The sequence below is a fragment of the Anomaloglossus baeobatrachus genome, chromosome 2, assembly GCF_048569485.1.
Source record: "Anomaloglossus baeobatrachus isolate aAnoBae1 chromosome 2, aAnoBae1.hap1, whole genome shotgun sequence".
Classification (NCBI taxonomy): Eukaryota; Metazoa; Chordata; class Amphibia; order Anura; family Aromobatidae; genus Anomaloglossus; species Anomaloglossus baeobatrachus.
Genome location: NC_134354.1, coordinates 731753054 through 731778807, shown reverse-complemented (window position 1 = coordinate 731778807; position 25754 = coordinate 731753054). Strand labels below are relative to the sequence as shown.

The following is a 25754-nucleotide window of genomic DNA, read 5'->3' as shown; positions in this document are numbered from 1 at the left end:
GTATTGTTTCCACTCTGCTCTTGTCTATCTTTGGTGTTGTTCTTCTTCAAGCAAAGATTAACAATGTCAGAGAAAGCTGTGCCCTACAGTCCCCACAGCCCTTCCTCATAACTACTCACCTCTTTTCCTTCAAAACCAGCTTCTCCACCATGACAGAGGATACATTTTCCTCTCTATTCTTCAGATCACATCTCACCAAATGTGCACTTGATGGATCCTGTCCTATCTTATCCCCAACCTTATCACAGTGTTCATCCCAACCATAACCCATCTCTTCAACCTATCAATAAATAACTGGTGTCTTCCCTCATGCTTTAAACATGCCTCGATCACATCAAACCTCAAAAAGCCCTGTCTTGACTCATCCTCTGTGTCTAGCTATTGCCACATATTGCTTCTCAACTATGCCTCAAAACTACTGGAACAGCATGTCCATCTTGAAATGTTTTTCCACCTCTACTCCTGCTCCCTCTTTGACCAGTTACAATCTGGCTTCCGACTGCATCATTCAACTGAAACGGACCTAACTAAAGTTACAAACCAAAATGTAGCTACTTTATATAAAATTATTTTTATTAATCAAAAATCACTTACAACACATACATTAAAAGATATTGAGAAAGGGAGGAGGTAAATGCCCTTACCTGGCCCTTCCTCAAAGACGGGGGTCGGCGTCCTAAGGTAAAGACGCCCCCGTTCCTCGACGACTTACCCCTAATCTGTCCCTCCCTCAAGGGTGATATCCCCTAACAGATGGAAACAACCCCAACGCTGGTAACACCAAAGTGAGGAAGAGGTGCTCAGTCCACAGTAGCTAATTTGTCTGTATCACTACTTGGGTGAATGAGGGTAGGGTCTTGGGATAAAGTCATGTAATAGGAGTCCATGTGCTCAGTATAAAAGATAGAAGTAAGAGTCACATAGATAGAGACAATGATATACTATTGTCAATTATAGACACAGTTCACATGTAATTGGTACAACAAATGCCCATTACGGACATGAATCATATTAGGTATACGGAAGTTCAAGAAATGCCCGACGCGTTTCGCCCTTGTCAATGTTGGGGGCTCATCAGGGGCTTTCCAACATATTCTTGAACGTAGTGTCCACTTTTGAACAATTCAGTAGTGATACAGGTTGTTCATTTCAGGCAGGATTAAGAAAATAATAAACTGTCTACCCGGCTGGTCGATCACAAGGGTAGTCAGGATAGCTTGTGCACCTTATCTTGTTATAGGTGCCTGTCTCCCACTGTTTTGGGCCTTTATGTAATCACAACCGTACCCTGAAATATTAGATCCATCATAGAATGTACAGAATGTGCTCAAGATAAGGGCTATGGCAGACGGCTGAATGTCTCCGATCCGCAAGATTGTCAGCTGGAATGTGTCAGTCAGAATAATTGTCCTCCACTGTTCAGAAATGTAGCCGACAACAGGCTAGTACCATCACCCATGTCATGATGATTGCCCGGACAATTCACTCTATTGGCTGTCTCCCCGTGTGGTCAGGAGTCACCATAATAGATGAAAGCCAATCTTATAGTGGGCCCATCCGGGGAGGATCAATGTGGCGTCCAGTGATCGCCACATTGATCCTCCCCGGATGGGCCCACTATAAGATTGGCTTTCATCTATTATGGTGACTCCTGACCACACGGGGAGACAGCCAATAGAGTGAATTGTCCGGGCAATCATCATGACATGGGTGATGGTACAAGCCTGTTGTCGGCTACATTTCTGAACAGTGGAGGACAATTATTCTGACTGACACATTCCAGCTGACAATCTTGCGGATCGGAGACATTCAGCCGTCTGCCATAGCCCTTATCTTGAGCACATTCTGTACATTCTATGATGGATCTAATATTTCAGGGTACGGTTGTGATTACATAAAGGCCCAAAACAGTGGGAGACAGGCACCTATAACAAGATAAGGTGCACAAGCTATCCTGACTACCCTTGTGATCGACCAGCCGGGTAGACAGTTTATTATTTTCTTAATCCTGCCTGAAATGAACAACCTGTATCACTACTGAATTGTTCAAAAGTGGACACTACGTTCAAGAATATGTTGGAAAGCCCCTGATGAGCCCCCAACATTGACAAGGGCGAAACGCGTCGGGCATTTCTTGAACTTCCGTATACCTAATATGATTCATGTCCGTAATGGGCATTTGTTGTACCAATTACATGTGAACTGTGTCTATAATTGACAATAGTATATCATTGTCTCTATCTATGTGACTCTTACTTCTATCTTTTATACTGAGCACATGGACTCCTATTACATGACTTTATCCCAAGACCCTACCCTCATTCACCCAAGTAGTGATACAGACAAATTAGCTACTGTGGACTGAGCACCTCTTCCTCACTTTGGTGTTACCAGCGTTGGGGTTGTTTCCATCTGTTAGGGGATATCACCCTTGAGGGAGGGACAGATTAGGGGTAAGTCGTCGAGGAACGGGGGCGTCTTTACCTTAGGACGCCGACCCCCGTCTTTGAGGAAGGGCCAGGTAAGGGCATTTACCTCCTCCCTTTCTCAATATCTTTTAATGTATGTGTTGTAAGTGATTTTTGATTAATAAAAATAATTTTATATAAAGTAGCTACATTTTGGTTTGCAATAAATTCTACTTTACATTATCCAAATTGTATATAACCTAACTAAAGTTACCAATGACCTACTAACCGCCAAAGTCAAGATACACTACTATATCCTCCTCCTCCTGGACCTGTCCTCTGCCTTGGACACAGTGGACCATTTCCTCCTACTACAGATTCTCTCATCTCTTGGCATCACAGACTTGGCCCTATCTTGGATATTTTCATACCTAACCGACCGAGCTTTCAGCATCTCCCACTCTCACATTACCTCTTCAATTCTCCTCCTATCTGTTCGTGTCCCCTAAGATTCAGTTTTTGGACCCCTGCTCTTCTCTATCTCCACCATCAGCATGGGACAGCTCATAGAATCTAATGGCTTTAAGTATCATCTCTATGCTGATGACACGCAGATCTACCTCTCTGGACCCGATATCACCTGTTTACTAACCAGAATCCCACAATGTATGTCTGCTATTTCATTCTTTTTCTATGCTTAATTTCTAAAACTCAACATTGGCAAAAACAGAATTCCTCATCTTTCCCCCATCTCAGTGAAACCCATCAACAGACCTTTCCATCATAGACAATGGCTGCTCACTCTCCCCAGTCCTACAGAGTTTTGCAAAAACTTTGCAGACTGTCATGGCGGCGTTGAGCGCTGTTCAGAATGTAGATTCTGACACTCCACCTAATGATTTCTCTGGTGTCTAAGATCAACACAGGCAGACTCAGGTGTTCACTGGAGTCCCATTGCCCAAAGACTCCAGTTCAAAACCCTAACCATGAAATACAAAGCCATCCACAACCTGTCTCCTCCATACATATGTGACCTAGTCTCCCAGTACCTACCAGCCAGGGTAAACTACACATTTTAGAGTGGCCCTTTATTGTGGCCAGCCTAAGGCACCCACACAATCATTCTGTCTAATCAGCATCTTGATATGTCACACCAGTGAGGTTGATGGATTATCTTGGCAAAGGAGAAGTGCTTGACACAGATATAGACAAGTCTATGAATAATATTTGAGAGAAAAAGGCCTTTTGAGTACATATAAAAAGTCTTTCAGTTCAGCTCATAGGAGCAAAAACAAGAGTGTTGCATTTATATATTTGTTCAGTGTAGATAGGGATTTAGAATGAAAATGACTGTCTTTGGACCACCCCTTTAAGAACTTAAAGAAGAAGAGTTGAGGAGCATTGATCTAGGGCATTTAGTGCTCAGTTGAGGTTGGACCTCCATCAATCTGATATTGATACTAAAAACACAAAGTGTCCGGCACTACTAACACACTATGGTCTCAAAGACAACATAGCTGGGAAGCCGGGTGAAGAAGCAAGAGTTGTGGGCTGCTGTAATCAAGCAGATATAAACTATACGCAGCAGGAAGAAAGATCCGTAGAAGGACCCGTAGAAGCACGACCATAAGCACAAAACGGTAGCCGTCGTCCTCCTGCTCTCCGCATCCTCCCCTTCCCCTATCTTCTGCTTTTATCAGATGAAATAAAGGATTGATTTTTTCAAGATGTTGGGTGAGTGCTGACTTTTCTTCCTTCGTCTGTTGCTTTGTATAGTTTCAATCTGATATTGATCTCTTTGGAATAGGGTTTCATTACTCAAGTACTGAAAAACCCCTTGATATTTATCTATCACCTGAACATCATTAATAGAGATGAGTGATCTTACAAAATCGAACAATCCTTGGTGGAATCGGGTTGGGATTGGAAGACCGAACATTTGACTGAAAAGTCGGAAATGTTCGGTTTGGATCGGTACATGTTCGGTTTGCAGAAACCATCCTCTCTAAGCCCCATCACAGCAATGTCAAGTATTGGCATGATTGTGATTGGCCAGGGAAATCACTGTTAAAAAAAAGAGATGAGGAAGGGGGGGGGGCTATCGGTGGTCCATAGATCATGAAGAAGTACTAACCCCATTAGTGCCACTCCTTATATTGAGAACAATTTGCTGAATACAAAGAGAGAGTCTGTTGATGACACGGATAACCCATAACTGCTTCTATTCTATTGTATGAACCACAGGGACGGATTGGGACGGTTTCCACGGAGGAGCGTCGTGTACTTCATCCATGAACATACAAACACAGACAGAATTTAACAAACACTCACAGATCAAGAAAAGCTTATTAAAAGGAGAAAATCCGAAGAACAAACACTCGAGACGTTTTACTCCAGCATCTAAAATGTTTACAGAAAATACGGCTTAAATGCCACCTCCTTCTATAGGCCAGGTGCTGGCGTCTTATGCATGTATTTCCTTCTATCATTTTTGGTGCACATATAGTATAACTTTGTTGAGGGTTTTTTTTAGCTTCGGCATGACAATGAAGCTGTTCCCTGCTGTACGTGCTATTATCTTGGGTTCAGAGCTTGGAGTACAACATGTTCTTTCATCTTCGGTAACACACCTCCACTTGTGATCTGATCGGCAACCCACTGAGGACAGGCAACATCAAACGTCGCTTTCAATGAAGCAGGTAATCTGCGGACCTAGGATAGGACTTGTAATCACAAGCCGACTTCTGAATGTTTGTTCACCTTTGTGTAATGTGGTTCCCATAAGTGTTCTTAGGAAATCATCAAGATGAGAGCTATTTTCATAACTAATAAAGCGATGGTGATTGCCCCGGCACTGATGGGATTCTCATAGGCCTTATCTCTACCGTAAGTATTGTGTGTATTATTATACCGCCTCGTCTCCATCCGGACTCCATGACAAGTGTCATTGTATTGTACATGAGAACTAATGAGGTCATGTCATTCCAGCTCTTCATTACACTGCAACAAGACTGATGCAAATTGCATTCCTACATCACCAAAAATACAGGTCTGGATGCTACAATAACCATACCCTTAAAGAAGCACTTGGTGATTTCTATTAATTGCCGTTTTTATTAGCAATCAGTAATGTGAGCAAAGTGTGTACAATAAAATACTGTCATGCGGTGTTCAGATCCAGACTCAGGTGTCATGGCGGCTTCAGGCTCTGTTCACACGGCAGAGCCTGACAGGCAACCTGATGTTTGCTAGTTGTTCAGCCAGAGCTGGGCATCGGCTGTTTCATGTACTCTCTTCCTCAGTCCTGCAGGGTTGAATTCCTGCTGACCCTGGGAACTCTGCTAGGAGCTCAGGTTGCTAATCACCAATCACAGCCGTCTCCTTCCTATATAAGTTTCTGGACCTAGTTACTCAGAGCCGATAATAGCTGCAGCATAGCTCCAGCGATTCTGGTCTTAGTGGTGATCCTGTTTATGGTGATTGGTGTGATTTTGAGTGGTGTGGATGTTCACCTGTTGTCCCTTTACTTCCTACTCTTTTCTTTGTTGCCCTGTACATATATTGTCTTTCCTGTGTGCCTTGAGTGCAGTGTGTACGAGTTTTCGCTCTCCCTTGTCCATGTAGATTCTGAGGGGTTTTAGTATTGTGTTTTCTGGCCCACCCCAAGGTTGGGCAAGAGGGGGGAGTAAGATCAGGGCTCAAACAGGAGTCAGGGTCATGCTGGGGGCTCGGACCTGGCTACCATCAAGCCTACCTCCAAGATAAGGGACAGAGCACGGTCCTAGTCTGAGGACCAGTTTAGAGGCCCCTGTTCTGTCATTACATACCCCGTGACAAATATTTATCCATCACTGTCTTCTGCTGTTTCCAATGGGGTCCCAGTCCTCTCCATCATGTAATGGCAGCTCTTTCTTTCCAGCTCACATAGCAGACCGGACCGTTAGTTGATTTTTTTAATGTAAGCTCATGAGAAGCCTCATTCCGAGTCTCATGTACTTACATTGAGAAAGTGACGTCCGGTCGACACAGAAAATGCTGGGTTTGGAGGCTGGTCACAACTATTGCCACATGATGAAATAGAGAGCCAGAACAGGGCTGGAAACGGCAAAAGACAACTTTTATGGTGCATTCACACAATCTTGTGTAATGTCCACATGCTGTCCGATTTTTAAATTTAAGCAGCACACAGTCATTACCATGGATGTGCAAATGCACCCATAAAGGGAATCTGTCAGCAGGTTTTTGCTATGTAAACTGAAGCCAGCATGTTGTAGGGGTTGAAAAACAAAAAACAGCTATGCCTCTCTTATCAGGCTCTGTGCTGTTGTTTACTTAAACTAAGAGCTTTATCACTTGGTGATTATCATTACTAGATCTAGCTGGCTTGTGCCATGATGTCCGGCACTGCTGTGATTGCTACCTCACTGTCAATGTACAATCTCTATAGAGATCCTGGTGTGGGTGGGGGCAGCTCCCTGGGCTCAGCTACATGACTAAAGCTAAAAATTCAGATTCTGTGAGAATGGCTGCAGCCAGTAATCTAAGTGATACATCGTTGGATGCAAAAAACCTGCTGACAGATGCCCTTTCACGCTCTCACTGCACACATTACTGATTCCTAACAAAAAGGGAAATAAAAAAAGCACCAGAGGCTACTGTATAACAGAAATGTATCAGAATTTAGCTACTTACGCTTTAAGGGCTGTTCCAGATCTGGAACATTTATGGTACATTATCAATGGTGCCCTTTTGTGCACAGTCAGGAATGGAGAGGTTGGTTGCATATGAGCTTCTTGCTACATAGGATCTCAAAAATTGACAAGCCCATCACCAGCTTGGTTCCTTACAGCGAACAGCGGGCACTGTTCTCATAGATTTGGGTCCACGACCATCAGATATCTATGGCATATTTTATCAATACGCCATAAATGTCCCACGGGAAAACGCCCCTTAAAGTAAAAATGCATATTCACCAAGTCACTGGTATAATTTATTGCTTTAGGATTCCTTGATATGAACACATAGATAGGGCTTTCCCATTGGTTCAATTGGTCTCATAGCCTCTTTTTTTGAAAGGGGAGTAAGTGATAACCCCCATAAAATGACAACCAGAGGGGTTACCTCTAACTACAAGCTCCTTAGATAGACTTTCTCCCCCATAAACATTAGAGAAAAGTTGCCCTTATCCAACGTTCTCAGCAGGAATGGCCGCCATCTGATGGGTGTCCGAAACATGATGTCAGGGGAAGGAAGGATCGGGTATGTTGAATTTTAAATACCAGATCTTTTTTTTCCAGGGAGATAAGTCACCACTATACCACTCAAGGTAATAAGTGCAGCACTAAGGGGGGTTTTCTGGAAAGAGGTCTGTTTATTTCTTTCCAGAAGCAGCGCCACTCCTGTCAGTTGGCTGTGTCCGGTATTGCAGCTCATCCTCATTCCAGCGAATAGAGCTGTGCGGTAATCCTGGCCAGTCCTTACACTTGCCTTTATTCATAGCCATGGAGAGGTCCTTCACGTAGCTCTAGCCCAGCATCTGAATAGTGAGGCCAAGGCAAAGCAGTACCTTGGCTCCCTTCTGGCCCCTAGCACATGGGGCACATGTCCCAAGAGCCCATCAGATACATCCTTGATTTATTAGACTCTTCTTAAAGGGGTTGTCCGGTCTAAGGTGATAAGTCTGCAGTCACTCTGACTGCAGACTTATGACTCCTCCCAAGGATTTCCCAGTTTCTGAGCCGGGAACGGTGCTCACGTGACGGCAATTGTGTGATATTCATGTTCCCGGCCAGAACCCGGCTAGTGGGCATTGCCTCACTCCATGCAAATGTATTGTGCAAGGCCTCGCCCACTGGATGGCCACACCCACTTGTATTGAGCGAGGCCGTGCACAAACTAGTCTATAATGTGCAGGGAATACTTTGAATATCATGCTCTATAACTTGACAGTCATTATTTATGAATGGGTAACATCTCTTCAGCAACATTCTACCAGCACTACAGGTGCTGTAACTTCCATCCCTTCAATCTCCAGCATATACTGCACCTGCTAATGGACAATTGTGTGCCTGCCCTGATCTGAAAAACTGCCATTTTTATGCCTGTTTGTAGAAACAAAACTCAGATCTTAATCCTGTAGTTTGCCTTGATGTCATTGCTGCTGTGGCTGGATTACACTTGACAATAAGCAAGGTTTTTTTTCATTGAAGTAATTAGAATCTCTGAACTATTTTTATCCATTGACATTTAGAAATGGATCAAATAAAAACGGACGAAACTGAGATGGAAAACTGAAGAATGTTTTCATAGTTTCATTCATTTGATATAGATCCCCAAAGACTTTAAAGGGAACCTGCCATGTAAAAAAACACTATTAACCTGCAATTACTGGGTTACTCTGCAGGTTAATAGTGTTCTGAAACCATACGGCCGCCGCACTGAGACCACTGCTGTCAGGAGGAAATTAACTTTATTCCTCCTGGCAGCCACAAGCTTTCAGTCATCGAGGTGTTGCACTGCGGTTTCAGTCACCGCTCTGTGCATAGTGAGTGGCGGCTGTAACCACGCCCTGGTACTGACTGACCACCGACTCTGTACTGATGCACTGACAAGCCGGCTGTCAGTCAGTGTCAGGGGCACAGTTACAGCAACTGCTCACTCGTACAGAGTGGTGACTGAATCCACGCAGGCTGCTTCCCGATGACTGAAAGCCCGATTCTGCCAGGAAGAACAAAGTTAATTTCCTCCCGACAGTGGAGGTCTCAGTGCGGAGGCTACACAGCATCAGAAAGCTACTAATCTACAGATTAACCCCAGATTTGCAGTTTAATAGTGTATTTTTTACATGACAGGTTCTGTTTAAAGGCTTAGTTTGATCCACAAAATTGATGAGAATAGGACATGTTCTGAGTCTCACGGACTGGGTACAGAGAACAGATGCTGATATATCTGTATAATCTTGCCCACACAACTTATTTGCAGCTTCTGTATACACTGTGCATAGGCAGAAAGCTGCCAATCAGTGGTGGAGGCAGGTTACAGAGAGCAGTTTAGGTGTATATAGCCAAAAATGATGCACAACACAGCACACTGCAACTGTCTACTTCAATCTGCCCCATTTTGTGGGGGGTTTAAACGTAAGCCCAGACGCAGACATTGAACGTAATGACAAACTTTATGTGAACCCAGCCTTGGATGCAATTATTTTTATATAAACTGATTTCGATTTGTAGATTGTCTTTTTAGCCCATTATCAGATGAGATGACGTTGTTTTAATGCAGAGGGACCATGTACGTAAAAACTCACACAATATTAGGATTGGTGTTAGGCTGTGTTCACATGTCCTGTAATCATCTGTTATCACGGCTCCATTGGAGATCCGTTTGCAAAAAAGTTCTGCAAACACAACTTGAGGCAGAAAATTCCAGAAGACAGGGGATACTTGGGAGAAGTCTTGGAGGCGGTTGGATGAGGAGCGAATGAGAGAGGAGGAGAGAAGGAGATCTTGGGAGGACCAGAGATTACTTGTTGGAGTGTAGCGGGAGATTAGTTTGGAGATATACGGAGGAGACAGATTATGGACGACTTTGTAGGTCAGGGTTAGTAGTTTGAATTGGACACGTGGAGAGTTGGGAGCCAATGGAGGGATTTGCCAAGGGAAGAAGTGGGGTGGTAGCGAGGAGGAAGGTGGGCAGCAGAATTAACAATGGACTGGAGAGTGTTAGCAGGGAGGCCACAGAGGAGGATGTTGCAGTAATCAAGGCGGGAGATTATGAGGGCTCGCACTAGCATTTTTTTAGATTGAGAATTGAGGAAAGGATTGATTCTGGAAATATTTTTAAGTTGAAGACGGCAGGAGATGGTGAGGGATTGGATGTGTGGTATGAAGGACAAGGCAGAGGCGAGTGTTACACCAAGGCAGCGGCTTTGGGTACTTGGGAGAGCGTGATGTTATTTATTGTAATAGATCACTTAGGGAACATAGGTGAGATGGGGGAAAGATGATTAGTTCAATTTTGGCCACATGAGCTTTAGGAATCGAGAAGAGAAGAAGGAGGATATAGCCGATAGACTCTCCGGGAGTCTGGACAGCCGAGAGGTGACATCTGGGCCAGAGTGTCTGAGTGTCGTCAGCGTATAGGTGGTACTGGAAGCCATGGGACTTTATTAGTTGTCCCAGGCCAAATGTATAGATGGAGAAGAGTAGGGGTCCCAGGACAGAGCCTTGAGGGACACCTTTTGTTCATTTGTAACAGATCCGTTAAGAAAACAACAGTTCCGTTACAAATACAAATACAACACATGGCTAAATAGCAATCCGTTAACGGATCCATAGACTCCAATGTTAAAAAAACGGATCCGGCAAAAATCAGTTTCCCATCGGATCCATTCTAATGGAGGACTACAGGACATGTGCACATAGCCTTATTTATTTTGCATATTGTATTGTAACCCTCAGTCTGATATAGCACCGCACAACCAGTTCTACCCTCACCCATCCCTTGTAGAGTGTGAGCCCTCGCGGGCAGGGACCTCTATTCTCCTGTACCGGTCTGTGTCTTGTATTGTTTATGATTATTGTACTTGTCCCTATTATGTAAACCCCTTTCACATGTAAAGCACCATGAAATTGATGGCGCTACAGTAATAAATAATAATAATATTATATATTGTCTATATTTCTATATAATTTTATTTCCAATGGATCGCCCTTGAATGTTTCATCAGATATTACATTTCCATTACTTTTGGCACATATATACTTTCCGGCACATAGCGAACGATGCCCCGACCTGTTGTTTTCCAGCTACATGTCATAAAGGGGTAACGCTTAGTTAGAAGCGGAGATGGAAATAAAAGTCCCTGCGGGGAACGTTCTCATAAAACCTGAACAACATTGTTAGAAACAAGAGGATTCTGGTTACTAAAACATTTGTGAGCTGTGAGGAGGATCAGAGTGAGTGGCAGGAGGTGCCCGGCAGGACTGGGCAGCAGGGCGGCCATTACACAGATAAACACACTCCATGAGAACAGTGGGGGGCACGCTGGAAACACAAACAAGCTTTAAAGCAAAAAAAAGCCCACTCCACTACTCAGGACCCTCCCCAGAGACATGCACAAGTGAAGCAGGTGTGAAAGGGCCAAGATGCAGACAGAAGAGATGAAAGAGGGCACTCAGGAGGCCACACCATGGCACACACTGCAAACCCCGCACGATTTAAGCACTCCACCATTATCTACATCACACTGGGACCACCCACTGAATCTGGCAGTAATTAGGAAGGGGTTGGTGGTTTTCCATGGGGGTGGGAAACAGGACAGAGGTGGGCTGCTTACATCATATACATGCATGCCTCGTGAATGCAATCTGCGTCAGGGAACATAAATGAAAGTCTGCGTTGAGAATACAAATAATAGAGAAAAAAATATTAATGTAAAACATTGAACATGGTTATATGGATTATTGGTGCAGAGGCCACAAACATGGCTCAATGGAGCATGATACGCAACCGCAGAGGTTCATACAGAGCAGGGACGGGACCGCAAGCAATAGTACTGAACTCATGGAAGTGTGAGCATCAATAACAGGGAATTCATTAGTAGTCACTTTATGGATTACCTGAGTAGCTACTTCCATATTGCATCCATATTGAACAACATTTTATCTATTGCTCCAGTTATAATCACAAGGGAATGTGCCTATGGTCAGGTCCCTAGTGGACCCAGGACCACGAGCAGTTCTGGGTGTATATTGCTAATCCCTGCCTAACTGTCCCTGTATCTAGTAGCATAGATAAAGAGATCTTTAGAAAAAGTATTTCTAAAGATCCTTTATGATATGCTAATGAGCGCAGGGACTAGTCACAAGGGTGTTAGTTCCTGCGCTCATTCCGCCCTCTTAGCATGTTAGCACGCCCACAGGGGCATACTAATATGCTATTCAATGCTCATGGCCCAGCGTCATCGGCAGTGACGTGCGAACTTATGTTCGTTGTTACCCCTTCACAAGCCGTGCTTAGGGTCAGTGCGCATGATCAGAAGCTGGGTGTATGTCCCGGCTTCAGAGAGGTCTAGTGCGCTTGACTCGAAGTGCGGGGCATTCTGATCAAGCGCACTGACCCTAAGCCTAATATTCTGAGAGGTGGTGACAATGGACCCAGATATGTGTGTCACCACTGATGACGCTGGACATTAAATAGCATGTTAGTACGCCTCTGTGGGTGTACTAACATGTTAAGAGGGCAGAATGAGCCCAGGAACTTACAGCCTTCGGACTAGTCACTGGCCTCATTAGCATAATCTAAGGGATCTTTAGAAATACTTTTTCTATAGATCTCTTTATCTGTTACTAGATACAGGGACAGATAGGCAGGGAATAGCAATATACACCCAGAACTGGTTCTGGGTGCATATTGGACCTGACAGGTTCCCTTTAAATACGGTTTCTGTGTTAAAAGTATTTTTTAAAATCTTTTTATCCCAATACAATTAAAAATTAAAAAAATAGAAATGATGGAATTTTCACACCACTGTCCACTGAGGCTTAGTTTTTTTTTACTCTTAACTTTCTTTCATGAAATCCACATTTACATTAAAGGGAATCTGTCACTAGGTTTTTGCCACCTAATCTGAGAACAGCATAACGTAGGGGCAGAGACCCTGATTCCAGCGATGTGTCACTTATTGGGCTGCTTAGTGTAGTTTTGATCAAATCATGGTTTAATCAGCAGTAGATTATCATTAGAGGACTACTTGGCGTGCTGCAGGTAGTCCAGCATATTCATGAGCTCTGTATAACTGCTAGATCTGCAGCAGAGAAAACATTGATTTTATCAAGATGACAGCAAACAGCTCAGTAAGTGACACATCGCTGGAATCAGGGTCTCTGTCTCTACATTATGCTACTCTCAGATGGGGGAGCAAAAATTTAGTGACAGATTCCCTTTAAAGGAGTATTCAACTACTTTATATTGATAAGTTGTCCTCACGATAGGTCATTAATGTCTGATTGTCCGGAGTCCGACACCCCCATCGATCAGCTGTTCTTAGTGCCGGACGGCAGCAGGCAGCCAGAAATATTCAGTCCCAGAGCTGCTCCGTCTTCTGATTGTGGCCGCGGCGGTCAGTACTACACATCCACTTCCCATTGATCTGAATGAGAGGCAGATGTGCAGTACCCAGACACGGCCGCTATCAGAAGACGGAGCAGCTCTGGGACTGAACATTTCTGGCTGCCTGCTGCCACCTCCATCGAGAACAACTGATCAGCAGGGGTGCAGAGTGTCATACCCCAGATGATCAGACATTGATGACCTATCGCAAGGAAAGGCCATGAATGTAAAAGTAGAGGCCAACCTCTTTAACCACAATGAACAAACTCTGACCCTATGTTTTATATTAAAGCATCTAATAGGGGCTTTACACGCAGCGATGTCGCTGGTGAAAGCACCCGCCCCCGTTGGTTGTGCGTCTCGGGCAAATCACTGCCCGTGGCGCACAATATTGTTAGGAGCCGTTACACGGACTTACCTGCCTAGCAACGTCGCTGTGGCCGGCGAACCGCCTCCTTTCTAAGGGGGCGGTTCGTGCAGCATCACAGCGTCGTCACTAAGCGGCCACCCAATAGAAGCGGATGGGCGGAGATGAGCGGCCGTAACATCCCGCCCATCTCCTTCCTTCCTCATTGCCGGCGGCCGCAGGTAAGCTGTAGTTCGTCGTTCCCGAGGTGTCACAAATAGCGATGTGTGCTGCCTCGGGAATAACAAACAACCTGCGACCTCAACAATCAACGATTTTATGAAAATGAACGACGTGTCAACGATCAACGATAAGATGAGTATTTTTGATCGTTAACGGCCGTTCGTTGGTGTCACACGCAACGATGTCGCTAATGATGCCAGATGTGCGTCACGGAATCCGTGCCCCGGCGATATATCGTTAGATACGTCGTTGCGTGTAACGGGGCCTTAATGAGCGTTTGCAAAGATGATTGCGAAGGGAGGAGAGCAGGATGAGGAATGACACCAGCTATAGTGATTGGTGGATCCCATGTTATCAGCTGTATATAGAGGTGTAAAGGTACCGTCACACTAAGCAACATCGCTAGCAACATCGCTGCTGAGGCACAACTTGCTAGCGATGTTGCGGTGTGTGACATCCAGCAACAACCTGGCCCCTGCTGTGAGGTCGCTGGTTGTTGCTGAATGTCCTGGGCCATTTTTTAGTTGTTGCTCTCCCGCTGTGAAGCACAGATCGCTGTGTGTGACAGCGACAGAGCAACAACTAAATGTGCAGTGAGCAGGGAGCCGGCTTCTGCAGACGCTGGTAATAAATGTAAATATCGGGTAACCAAGAAGCCCTTACCTTGGTTACCCGATATTTACCTTCATTACCAGCGTCCCCCGCTCTCAGCTGTCAGTGCCGGCTCCCTGCACACATAGCTGGAGTACACATCGGCCTAAGGCCTGCGACACACATCTGTGCCGCTGGCACGTGTTTGTCATTTTTTGCACGTACTGGCGGCACGGAGACACGTTCAGCAATGCTACCCTATTGTAGCAGGCACACACACACGTAAAACCACACGTAATGTGTGTCCATGTGCGTTTGTACGTGTGTGCGTTTTTCTAAGCGCTGACATGTCAGTGTTATCTCCGGCAGCACGGGTGTCACACGGCCCGCACCCGTACCACACGGGTGTAGTGTGGATGCGGTCCCGTGTGACACGCGCCGGAGAAAACACACGTGTCAGTGAAAAAAAACCAAAACATTTACTCACCTTCTCCAGCCCTCCTGTCTCTGCCGCTGCTGCCTCTTGCTGCTGACCGCCGCTCATTATTCTCATTTAATATTCACTTCACTGCCTGGCAGCAGCAGCAGTGGGGAGTTGGGAGGGCTGGAGACCGAGGATCAGCACCACGGACAGCAGCGCGGACAGCAGGAAGGACCACGTGAGTATGTAAATTACCGGTTCTACGTGTGCTATCGCGGATAGCCCAAGTAGAACACACGTGGCCCGCACGTACCAGAGACACGTACTTACCTGCACGCAACACGCAGGGGAAATACGTGTCTCTCGGCACGTGCGTGATTTTCACGTGAGTGTGGCAGAGGCCTTAAGCAAAGTGTTGTGTCAACCAAAATACTTCCTGCTGACCTGCCTTTGATCCTGCTTGAGGATAAACGGAGTGAAAGATGGAGGTCTGCGGACCTGGATTACCACTACTAAATAGGGACTATAATATAACAAAAAATATTTATAAATTTTTTACTCTATTATGAAAACCTTCTTTTTCTAAATTAAGTCGATCCAGAATGTCCTACTTTGGGAACCCCCAGAAATTTTGGGGACATTTATGTCAGAACGGCGCTGTATGTAATATGTATATAGGCTGGATCGAGCATGGCGTATTCAGTGGTAAACTAGGCTGTCATTCTTCAATGATCATTGGTACAAAAGTGTTTGTCTCATATCATTTGTTAAAATTGTAGGACCGCTTACTTGCACAGGGAATATCTAGGACAAGGCAAAAGACTTTGACCTAATGCTGTGTGACCCGCCTCCATTATGGATCACTTTACTGCATGCTGCTAATGCACAAAGAGAAATAACAGAAAGGACGGAAATACAACAAATGTACCTTTTTCCATTGGAGTCACGAAGTGCAGCTTTGCTCATCTCCCTGGACCTGGTCTCGATCTCCTGGACTTGTTCTAGCAGTGATTTATCATAGCTGTGCTTGGCACTGCAAATATAAAGCAAACAAGTCATTAGAAATGTTCTATCTATGATCTGAGACCTCCTGCTCCTCTGTGGGTGGAGACCAACAGGAGAAGATTCAGAGAACCAAACCTTCATGGCACGATACCAAAATATCTTACCACCAACCTCCATAAATGTTGGTTTTCTTGTCCAAATAGAGACATAACTTAGAGTTTCTGGTAAAAACAAAAGCCCACCATACACATAAGATGGCTGTTGGACAATTGATGTTCCAGCAGATCATTTGTCCAAGAACCATCTTGACCTGTTCTCCTATACACGAGTGCTCCCGTGTTCCCTATGAGAGACAATCAGACATGTTAGATTGATATTTCCCCCCAACAAATCGTTCAGGGCTCCCATACATGTTAGAGTTTCGGCTGAATCCATCAATATCGGTGGGCTCGGCCGACATTAGTTGAATGTCTATGGGGGGGCCTGACACCTCTCTATTGTTCTATGATGGCAAAGAATGGTAGAATTAGTCATGATCGATTTTAACACATCCAGTCCTTTGTTCTCCTAGTAAATTACCCTCATCGCCTTCAATTTAACATACACAATTGGATGTGGCGAGGTAGAGACTGTCAGCCAACACCTACTTTTTTATGGTAAACTTTGAGTCACTATTAAAGGGGTTGTCCAGGACTTTTATATTGATAATGTACTAGAATAGGTCATCAATATATGATCACTGGTGGTATGACAACCAGCATACCTGATAATCGGCTGTTCTCGGCACCAATAGTAGCCGTATGTTCTCAGGTGTGGAGCTACATGGCACAGCAACATCAACGGCATAGTGGCCACAGCAGGGTACTGCACATACGCCCCTATTACAATCAATAGGAGGCAGATCTGCAGTATCCAGCTGCAGCCACTATGTAGTAAACACACCTATGGTATGTATTTCTATTCCACAATTGAGCAGATGCAGACGCCACCTGGAACAGCCAAGAGGGGGGATTGCCGGATGTCACACCATCACTGATCACATATTAATGACCAATCCTAAGGATAGATTATTATAAAATAACTGGACAACCCCTTTGAAGTCCATTTATATGGGTAGATAATGGTTGAACAAGTATTCACAAGAATGCTTCTTACTATCGGCCAGCCCCTTGATCAGTGTAAATACATGGTGTGTCACCAGCAACATGAATGATTATCTTAATCATTCTTTTCCAGTCAAGTTTCGTCAGTCTGTGTGAATGGGCCATCAATAAATACAAACTGACCTCTATATGCTTGATCTTCGCTGATTTATTGTCACACAGTGACTACCAGGGTCTCGTCAGGTACATGGGAACCCCCGGCAAGTGCTGCTACACATAGGGTACAGAATACAATGATGGGCCCGGGTGCTAGGGAAAGGGGAGCAGGGTCACTTCCTAAACTCACCTGAGGCTAATCCCTGCACTTCCTAATGTCCCTATACGGGTTCTTTCACCTCGTCGCTGATCGCATGTCTATCCCTGTCTTTCCCTGGATTCAGCCCTGTATAGTGAGCAGGGTAGCGGAAACGTTAGTCCTGCTCTAGGTTAAAGGCACAGAGCGGATTAGACAGAGAAGGGTAAAATAAAAAGGAATCATACAAAGCACTTTGAAACAACAAGAGGTAATAATGAGGAACAGACCAGAGGGGAATAACCAAAAAGGACTAAGGAAGGGAACAACTCAACACAGCTTTCACACAGCAAATGATCTCAGAAAGTCTTCCTGGTTCACAGCTCACAGGTTCCCTCTAGGGGCAAGCTAAGCAGAAACTATCACCAGCAGTTACCTGTGCTAGAAGGGAAGTCTTTATAGCAGAGCTAATTAGCAATAGAAAACAGCTGGCTGTAGCTTTCATTCAGAGTTCAGAAGACCAGAGGATCTACTTAACCCTAGCAGTGCTGAATAAAGGAGAATCTGCACAGCCAGCAGTATTAACCTGAGCAAGTGTGTATGAAGCTCTGCGCTGCGATCTCCTGACACCAGTATTAGGAGGGACCACTCTTTGTCATGGTACCCTCGTGGGCTGAAATACAGTCTAAATAGACCATTGAGCTGACCGTTCACCTTAAATACTGGCCACGTAAATGCACGTTTTGCAAAAAGCTATCTGTCACCACTTCACATACGAGCAAGCTCAGTTTGGCCATGTATGCGTGTGTGTTGTGAATGTCAGTTATGCTTTTGCTGCTGTGAGGCTCCCTCTTGTGGCCAGGAATGGTTTGGACAGAGACCAGGTAAGTTGAGCAATGGGCGTTTCCATTGCTAACTCTCTGCCTATTTAAACCCTGGTCTGCTAGCAGGCTATGCCAGATGTCAGTAGTTCTTTGTACACCAGCCTGCTTCATCCTGCTCCAGACCACATCTACCCCAGATAAGAGCTTGCCTCTTTATTTGTTGTTTGGTTCTTTTTGCTCTTATCTGAGTTTGTAATTTGCTGTGGTTGTTTTCAGTTTATTTGCATGCAGGGATCTTCCCTCTCAATTGCTTAGCTGGGAAGCTCCCTGCAGCTATGTTTGGAGTATTGCTCCTATAAGTCCATGTGTTTGTTGCTTCATGAATTTGTAATGGTTCCTGCTTTCTGTTCATTGGTATGACAAGAGCGCCTGGTATAGGACGTAGTTCAGATCTAACGATCTGAGGGCTTTTTGTACTATCAGGTTGTTGGATTTTTGCAGGGTTTTTCTCTGGCCACCATCAGTCCCTTTCCTGTCCTATCCTATTTAGTCAGTAGGGCCTCACGTTTTGCTAATCCTATCATCTATCTGTGTATTGTGTTTTCCTATATCACTGCAGTCTTTGAATGTGGGGGGCTTGCTATACTTTATCTATTTTCCGAGGCAGAGAGTTATTCATCTTTCCTTCCTTTAAGATAGCTAGTTCTCTGGCTGGGTTCGCGGTGCACAGGATGTTAGTTCACCCCTCAGCTACTTCAAGTGTTGATGGTTAGTAAGGGGATGGCGGCCAGATTAGTTGCCAATGCGCTTGTCACCTTTTACCAATGATTTATGGTGGTCTTCCATGGTTCCAGATCATAACACGTGTGTTCACAGTGGAGAAAGGGTAGTATTTTCCTGTCAAACAGGGATCTCTTCAGTGAGAACAAAAGGATAGGGCTTATTAAATCCAACAGGCTGATTTTGGGGATTTTCTGTTGGAAGAGAAAACTCGGAACTGTGCTGTACATTGGCTGATTAGTAGGGTTGTCTGACGTTAATCTAATGTGTATGGTCAGCTTAAGGCGGTGGCTCCACTTTTGCAATTTCTCAGTTTTATCAAGAGACAGCTGCATTAATTTCAAACTTTTCCTCTCGACTGTAAAAATGTGAAACTTCTATTAGTTTTGTAAAGTGGAGGTTGTTTGCAGTATGGTACACTTTACCGGTACCTATATCGCTAGCGAGCGTACCTGCCCCCGTCGGTTGTGAGTCATGGGCAAATCGCTGCCCGTGGCGTACAACATCGCTTACGCCCATCACATGGACTTACCTTCCCTGCGACGTCGCTCTGGCCGGCAAACCGCCTCCTTTCTAAGGGGGCAGTTCGTGCAGCGTCACAGCGACGTCACACGGCAGCCGTCCAATAGCAGGGGAGGGGCGGAGATGAGCGGGACGTAACATCCCGCCCACCTCCTTGCTTCCTCATTGCCGGTGGACGGAGGTAAGGAGATGATTGTCGCTCCTGCGGTGTCACACATAGCGATGTGTGATGCCGCAAGAACGAGGAACAACCTCGCTACGTACGAGACAACGATTTTTGGTAAATGAACGACCTCTCATATACCAACGATTTTTGTCTCTTTTGCGATCATTTAAGGTCGCTCCTGCCTGTCACACGCTGCGATGTCGCTAACGGCGCCGGATGTGCGTCACAAACACCGTGACCCCGATGATATATCGTTAGCGATGTCACAGCGTGTAAATGGCCCTTTAGACCAAATAACCAATCAACTAAGAAGACATAGGTCATCTTACAATTATGGAGGTCCAAATCTTGTGACCCAGTCTTGACCGAAGTGCTCAGAAGTTTCCCATCATTAAACTCTTTTAAAGTAAAGTTTTTATATTTCTCATTGAAATGAGAAAAAATTCAACATAGTACAACATGTTGTAACCAAAAACCCATTCTCAACTGAAAAAGTCAAGACACCGGAAAGGCAGAAATAAAATAATTGAGACTCTGAGCAGTGAGACATACAAAAAGCATCAGTTCACAAACAAGGATCCCATCTACAGGGAATGACATTCCCTTCAATTATTGACAGTGAGAAATTCTACAGGAGCCGCGCCAGAAGCAGGAGGTGTAATTGTGCCTTGGAACGCTCTCCGTAATGTCAGAACATATGAATTGAAGTGGAGCATGCCCCAGATTTGTTTATTCAGACAGGCACCAGGGATGTCAAATCACAAAAAGGAGCTAATCAGATAATAGAACGATCATCCTCCACCAGGGTGTCCCAAAATAAGCCCAGCCAGCTACATGGTAGATAGTTACGGAATGCCAGAAAAAGACAACTGCAACAATAATGTATCCGTGCACTGCGAGGGGATACAAAACCTACAGAAAGAAGACATTACAAAAAAAATATGACAGTAGCAATATAGAACGAAACAAGGAGAATACAACTATATTTATCACATGTCACTTATTTGGATGCAAACAGGAAAGATGATTAAATAGAAAGTGGAAAATGGCAAAACATGGGAAAAGACAATACAAGCTGTCACACAGCTGCTCGCTGCTCGTCCATTAGCGTTGTTCTTTTCCCAATGTAATAAATATATGAAATAAGTAAATAGTTTATTGACTTGATATCTTATCGATCATTGTGTGTCTGACTGCCAAGACCTCCACCAATTGCCAGCATGAGGAATTTGTATCCCTGACAGGGCACTTTTATCCCTGCTGGTGACAAGGCATTTTTATGCCTGCTGGTGACGGGGCACTTTTATGCCTGCTGGTGACGGGGCACTTTTATTCCTGCTGGTGACGGGACACTTTTATGCCTGCTGGTGACAGGGCAATTTTATCCCTGCTGCTGACGGGGCACTTTTATCCCTGCGACTGACGGGGCACTTTTAACCCTGCTGGTGACGGGGCACTTTTACCCCTGTTGGTGACGGGGCACTTTTATTCCTGCTGGTGATGGGGAACTTTTATCCCTGCTAGTGATGGGGCACTTTTATGCCTGCTGGTGACTGGGCACTTTTATGCCTGCTGGTGACGGGGCACTTTTATCCCTGCTGGTGATGGGGCACTTTTATCCCTGCTGGTGACAGGGCACTTTTATCCCTGTTAGAATCAAGCAGTTGTGCCCATCCCCAACTGCTGCTACATTCATTCTCAAAGGGGATGCTTCAAAAATCCAATCACAGTGCTTGCGCAAACTTCGATGACTTCGGTGATCGCTATGTGTGACACCGCAGGAACGACGAACATCTCCTTACCTGCCTCCACTGGCAATGAGGAAGGAAGGAAGTGGGCGGCATGTTCCAGCCGTTCATCTCCGCCCCTCCTCTGCTATTGGACGGCTTCCATGTGACGCTGCAGTGACGTCGCTATGACGCCGAACGCACCTCCCCCTTGAAGGAGGGATGGTTCGGCGGTCACAGCGATGCCGCTGCAAAGGTATGTGCGTGTGACGCTGCCATAGCAATAATGTTTTCTACGGCAGCGATCACCAAATGTCGCACCAACGACGGGGGCGGGTGCTATCACGCACGACATCGCTAGCTATTGCTAGCGATGTCGCAGGGTATAAAGCACCCTTTAACCTCTGCTGGTCTTCTTGCTCCTTTAATTACATGTTGTGAGGAGACCTATCACATCTGCTCCATTCCTGAAAATGTTGGCAGCGCTGGGTTCAACTAATGGTGCCCAAAGGAGGCGCATGCACAGATGGAGCTCTCGGCTCAAGATTTCATCTGCGCATGCTCTGCCTCCGGCCCATTAATCTCTGAACAGCGGACTTAAGCAAAATGGTGCCCACGAGGGCGCATGCATAGATGAGATTTCGGTGTCATTAAGCAGATAGCTCAGTCTGCACACGCACCGACGCCGGGTGCCATTTTTTTTTAAGCCCGCACCGCCTACAGTTTATGGAAGTTACCTACCTCACAGCATCTGAGATACCCACCGCCCACACTGCCTGCAGTGTCGCCTGCTCCACCAGCGCCCCTGCCTCCTGTGACCCCGCTCCACCACCACTGTCATCCCCCTGGTAAGACACCACCAGATTGTAAAATGGACCCCATTTATTTTTTTTTACCATTTTTTTCTCTAAATTTGGGGTGCATCTTATAATCCGCTGCGTCTTATAAACCGAAAAATAAGGTATTTTATGCAATAAAATGCAAATTGATTAAAAATCATACAATTTGATTTTCTTGATTTTTTTATTCTAAATGTCACAGGTGAAGTGTACCTATGATAAAAATTACAGACTTCTCCATTCTTTGTAGGTGGGAAAACTTGTAAATCTTCAGTGTATCAAATACTTATTTTCCTCCCTGTAGGTGAAACAGTCTAAACAGTCAATTGTTTCTTTATTCAGCTTCTATAGAGTTATCTGTCTCCATGGGTACAAACTACAAACAAACTTTATTGTAGTGACTGCAGCTTTGTGTGATTCCCCTCCATCGGTCCGCTCAGAGACAGGGGGAGACTGAGCAGATACAGGAGCGAAGCACATAATGTGGGATCTCACTATATATACAAAGTATTCCTTGTGGAAGGCACATCGGGACGTCCGGCTATTTATAGACAGCTGCCTGGTAACATATTTTCCCCTACTCTTTCGGGCCCCCTTCAGACGTCAGTGATTTCGGTACGTACGACTTCTGTTGTGATAAGTACCGGAGACACGAATATACACAGACCCATTAAAATCAATGGGTCTGCGCGCACATCAGTGTTTTTTCACGGATGTGTGTCCGTGTAGTCCGCAAAGAGACAAGTCCATTTTTCTCCGGCAACACCGATGTCACATGGACCACACACTGATGTGATCTGTGTGACATGCACTAGAGGAAACATGTGTCTTTGACATAAAATGATTTTCTATACTCACCTGTCTCCAGCGCTGCTGTATTTGACGCTGCTATCACTTGCTTCTGGGCCCGCTCATTATGCTCATGAATATTCACTGCATCACGGACCCTGAAGCAGCAGCGCCTGAGACATCAGCACCAGGGATAGGTAAGTATAGAATTTCCTGTTCTTGCCAAAATCATGGCACACGGATGGCCATGCGCACCTTCAACACGGACTGTGAAAAGCGTGTGTGCCTTGCACATAGAGCTCTGATACGTGATATGTGGACATTTATGTATTCAAGGGGTTAGTTTTGCAAAGTTTTGCTCCTCCTATTATTTTTATGATTGCATCAAGTCAGGCCAAGGTCAGTACCGGAGGAAGCAACCGAGTGGGGAAATAGGAGAGGGGACAGAGGACAGGAGGGACAACCAGGGGACGGAACACAGACAAGGGCACGGGGGCACAGGAACAGACAGATCAGGATATCACTCACAGGACCAGAAATCACAGGCAAAACAGAGCTAAGCTTATAGCCGGCGCTGGTTCACAGGAAATGTCAGCTTTTAAGGCATCCAGGGTCCGGAAGTGAGGCCCGAGAGAAGGCTCCTCCCCCTAGCCATGGGGACGGGGAGGCGAACCATGACAGTCCCATCTTATAAACCGTGACTGGTGAGAAGGGCCGAACCAATGGGCTGAAATTTATTCTGCTTAATATTAACATATTTATTATAATTATTATTTTATATTAATAATTGTTGCACTTAATAATGAGCAGAAGTATGCTGACATCCCTCTATATACCATATCAGAGCTCCTATATACAGTGTGAGCCCCCAGACAGCCTCTCTATAGTTTGATCCCCCACATAGCATCTACCTACAGTATAAGCCCACACACAGCCTTCTAAATACAGTATGAGCCCCCACATAGCCCCTCTATATACAGTATGAGCCCCCACATAGCCCCTCTATATACAGTGTGATTCCCCACATAGCCTCTCTATATACAGTATGAGCCTCAACATAGCCTTTCAATACACAGTGTGAACCCCCACATAGTCTCCTAAATACAGCATGAGCCCCAAATAGCTTCCTACACACATTATGCGCCCCACATGGTCTCCTAAATACAGCATGAGTCCCCACATAGCTCCCTATATACATTATGAGCACCACATAGCCTCCTAAATACATCATGAGTCCCACATGGCCCCCTATTTACAGTGTGAGCCCTAACATGGCCTCCTTAATACATTCAAACAACCCATGCACATGAAAAAACCCACAATCACCTCGCTCATGTTCCCCCAGCGCTCTCCTGCACCCTTTGGTGCACTTACGCTCAGCACAGATGATGATGTGAAATCCCCGTGTCTGTGTGCCACCCCTGCAGCGGTCGAACCGCTCGGATCTGGGGGTTGCTGTGGCTCGAGGGTCTCCAGACCCGGGGGGGCTCGCGGCCACTTCAAATGTAAAGGGGGTGTTTACAGGGTATATGAGTTTGTGACGCCACCCGTGGTTCGCGGTAAGGGGAGTACCACCGCTGCCGATGGGAGTACCCATGAGAGATGGAATGGGGCAGCCAGATGACATTCACTCCATGAGTAGGGGAGGCCCCGGGACTCTGGTTTGATGGAGGTGTAGGGGAGCGAGGTGCAGATTGGGAGCAGGGGAGGACCACGTACTCACTCAGGCACTGTTGGTAATGTTGCAACTGCAAAGCAGACTCTGACACAGAAGTAAACTATGTCTCTGGGTGCCGCTGCCACTTCAGGGGAGCTCGTCTGGGAGTCCGCTCCCGTTGGTATTGCTAGTGGTCTGTACCTTGCCTCCATACACTAGTAGTTGGATGTTCTGAGTGACCCCTCTGCTTGAAGCTGTCGGGGTCCCACTCCCCACTGTTAAGTAGGGAAGCTGTGCTCTCGATAGCTGACACTTGGGATTTCAGAGGGCCGCATAAGCTGGAAAGCCCTATCCCCCTCTTTGTGTTGATGCCTTTGATCTCTGAGCTCTTGGGGAAAGTTCATAAAGAGACTATCCTCCACAGGTTAATTATCAATTTGCCCGAAGCTACTCCCTGATCTAGGGTCCAGTACTCCGCCGTGCTCGGTACCGGTTCGGTTACTAGGTACTTCGGTGCCGACCGTTCCCCAAAACTAAGCCTGGCACCTTTCTCCAATACGCTGCGACCGGGTCTCCGACTCCTTCGGTCCCAGACCACCGTCTGCGACATAGCCAACGTCTCCCAGGGAGCTACAACTCCCCCTAGCTCGTCACTGTCTGAGGGCTACCACTGCTCTGACTCTGCCCCTCCCACCAGTCTGCCTGACCCTTGGGCGGGTGGCCCTGTTCCAGCTATACCACCCACTGGTGTGCCTGACAGGGTGTGGTGTGAGGTGTGTCTAGGATTTGAATGCTGATGGAGCAATACCAAAGGTTAGGATCCCAGAACCATGGGGGGTTGATTCCTGCACCAGAAGAAGAACACGTGCAGTACCGTGTGACACCCTGACTAGTTCATGGGCGTCACATTTGCTCTCCCACACACTGAT

General features: G+C 45.7%; 1 protein-coding gene across 1 annotated transcript in view; it reads right to left on the bottom strand.

Moving 5' to 3' along the window:
- ATP8A2 (ATPase phospholipid transporting 8A2) overlaps positions 1–25754 on the bottom strand; it is a 1156459-nt gene that overhangs the window by 51670 nt on the left and 1079035 nt on the right. The window contains exon 35 of the mRNA XM_075337374.1: positions 16050–16154. Coding sequence (XP_075193489.1) covers positions 16050–16154 — 105 coding nt within the window. The remainder of the gene's footprint in view (positions 1–16049; positions 16155–25754) is intronic.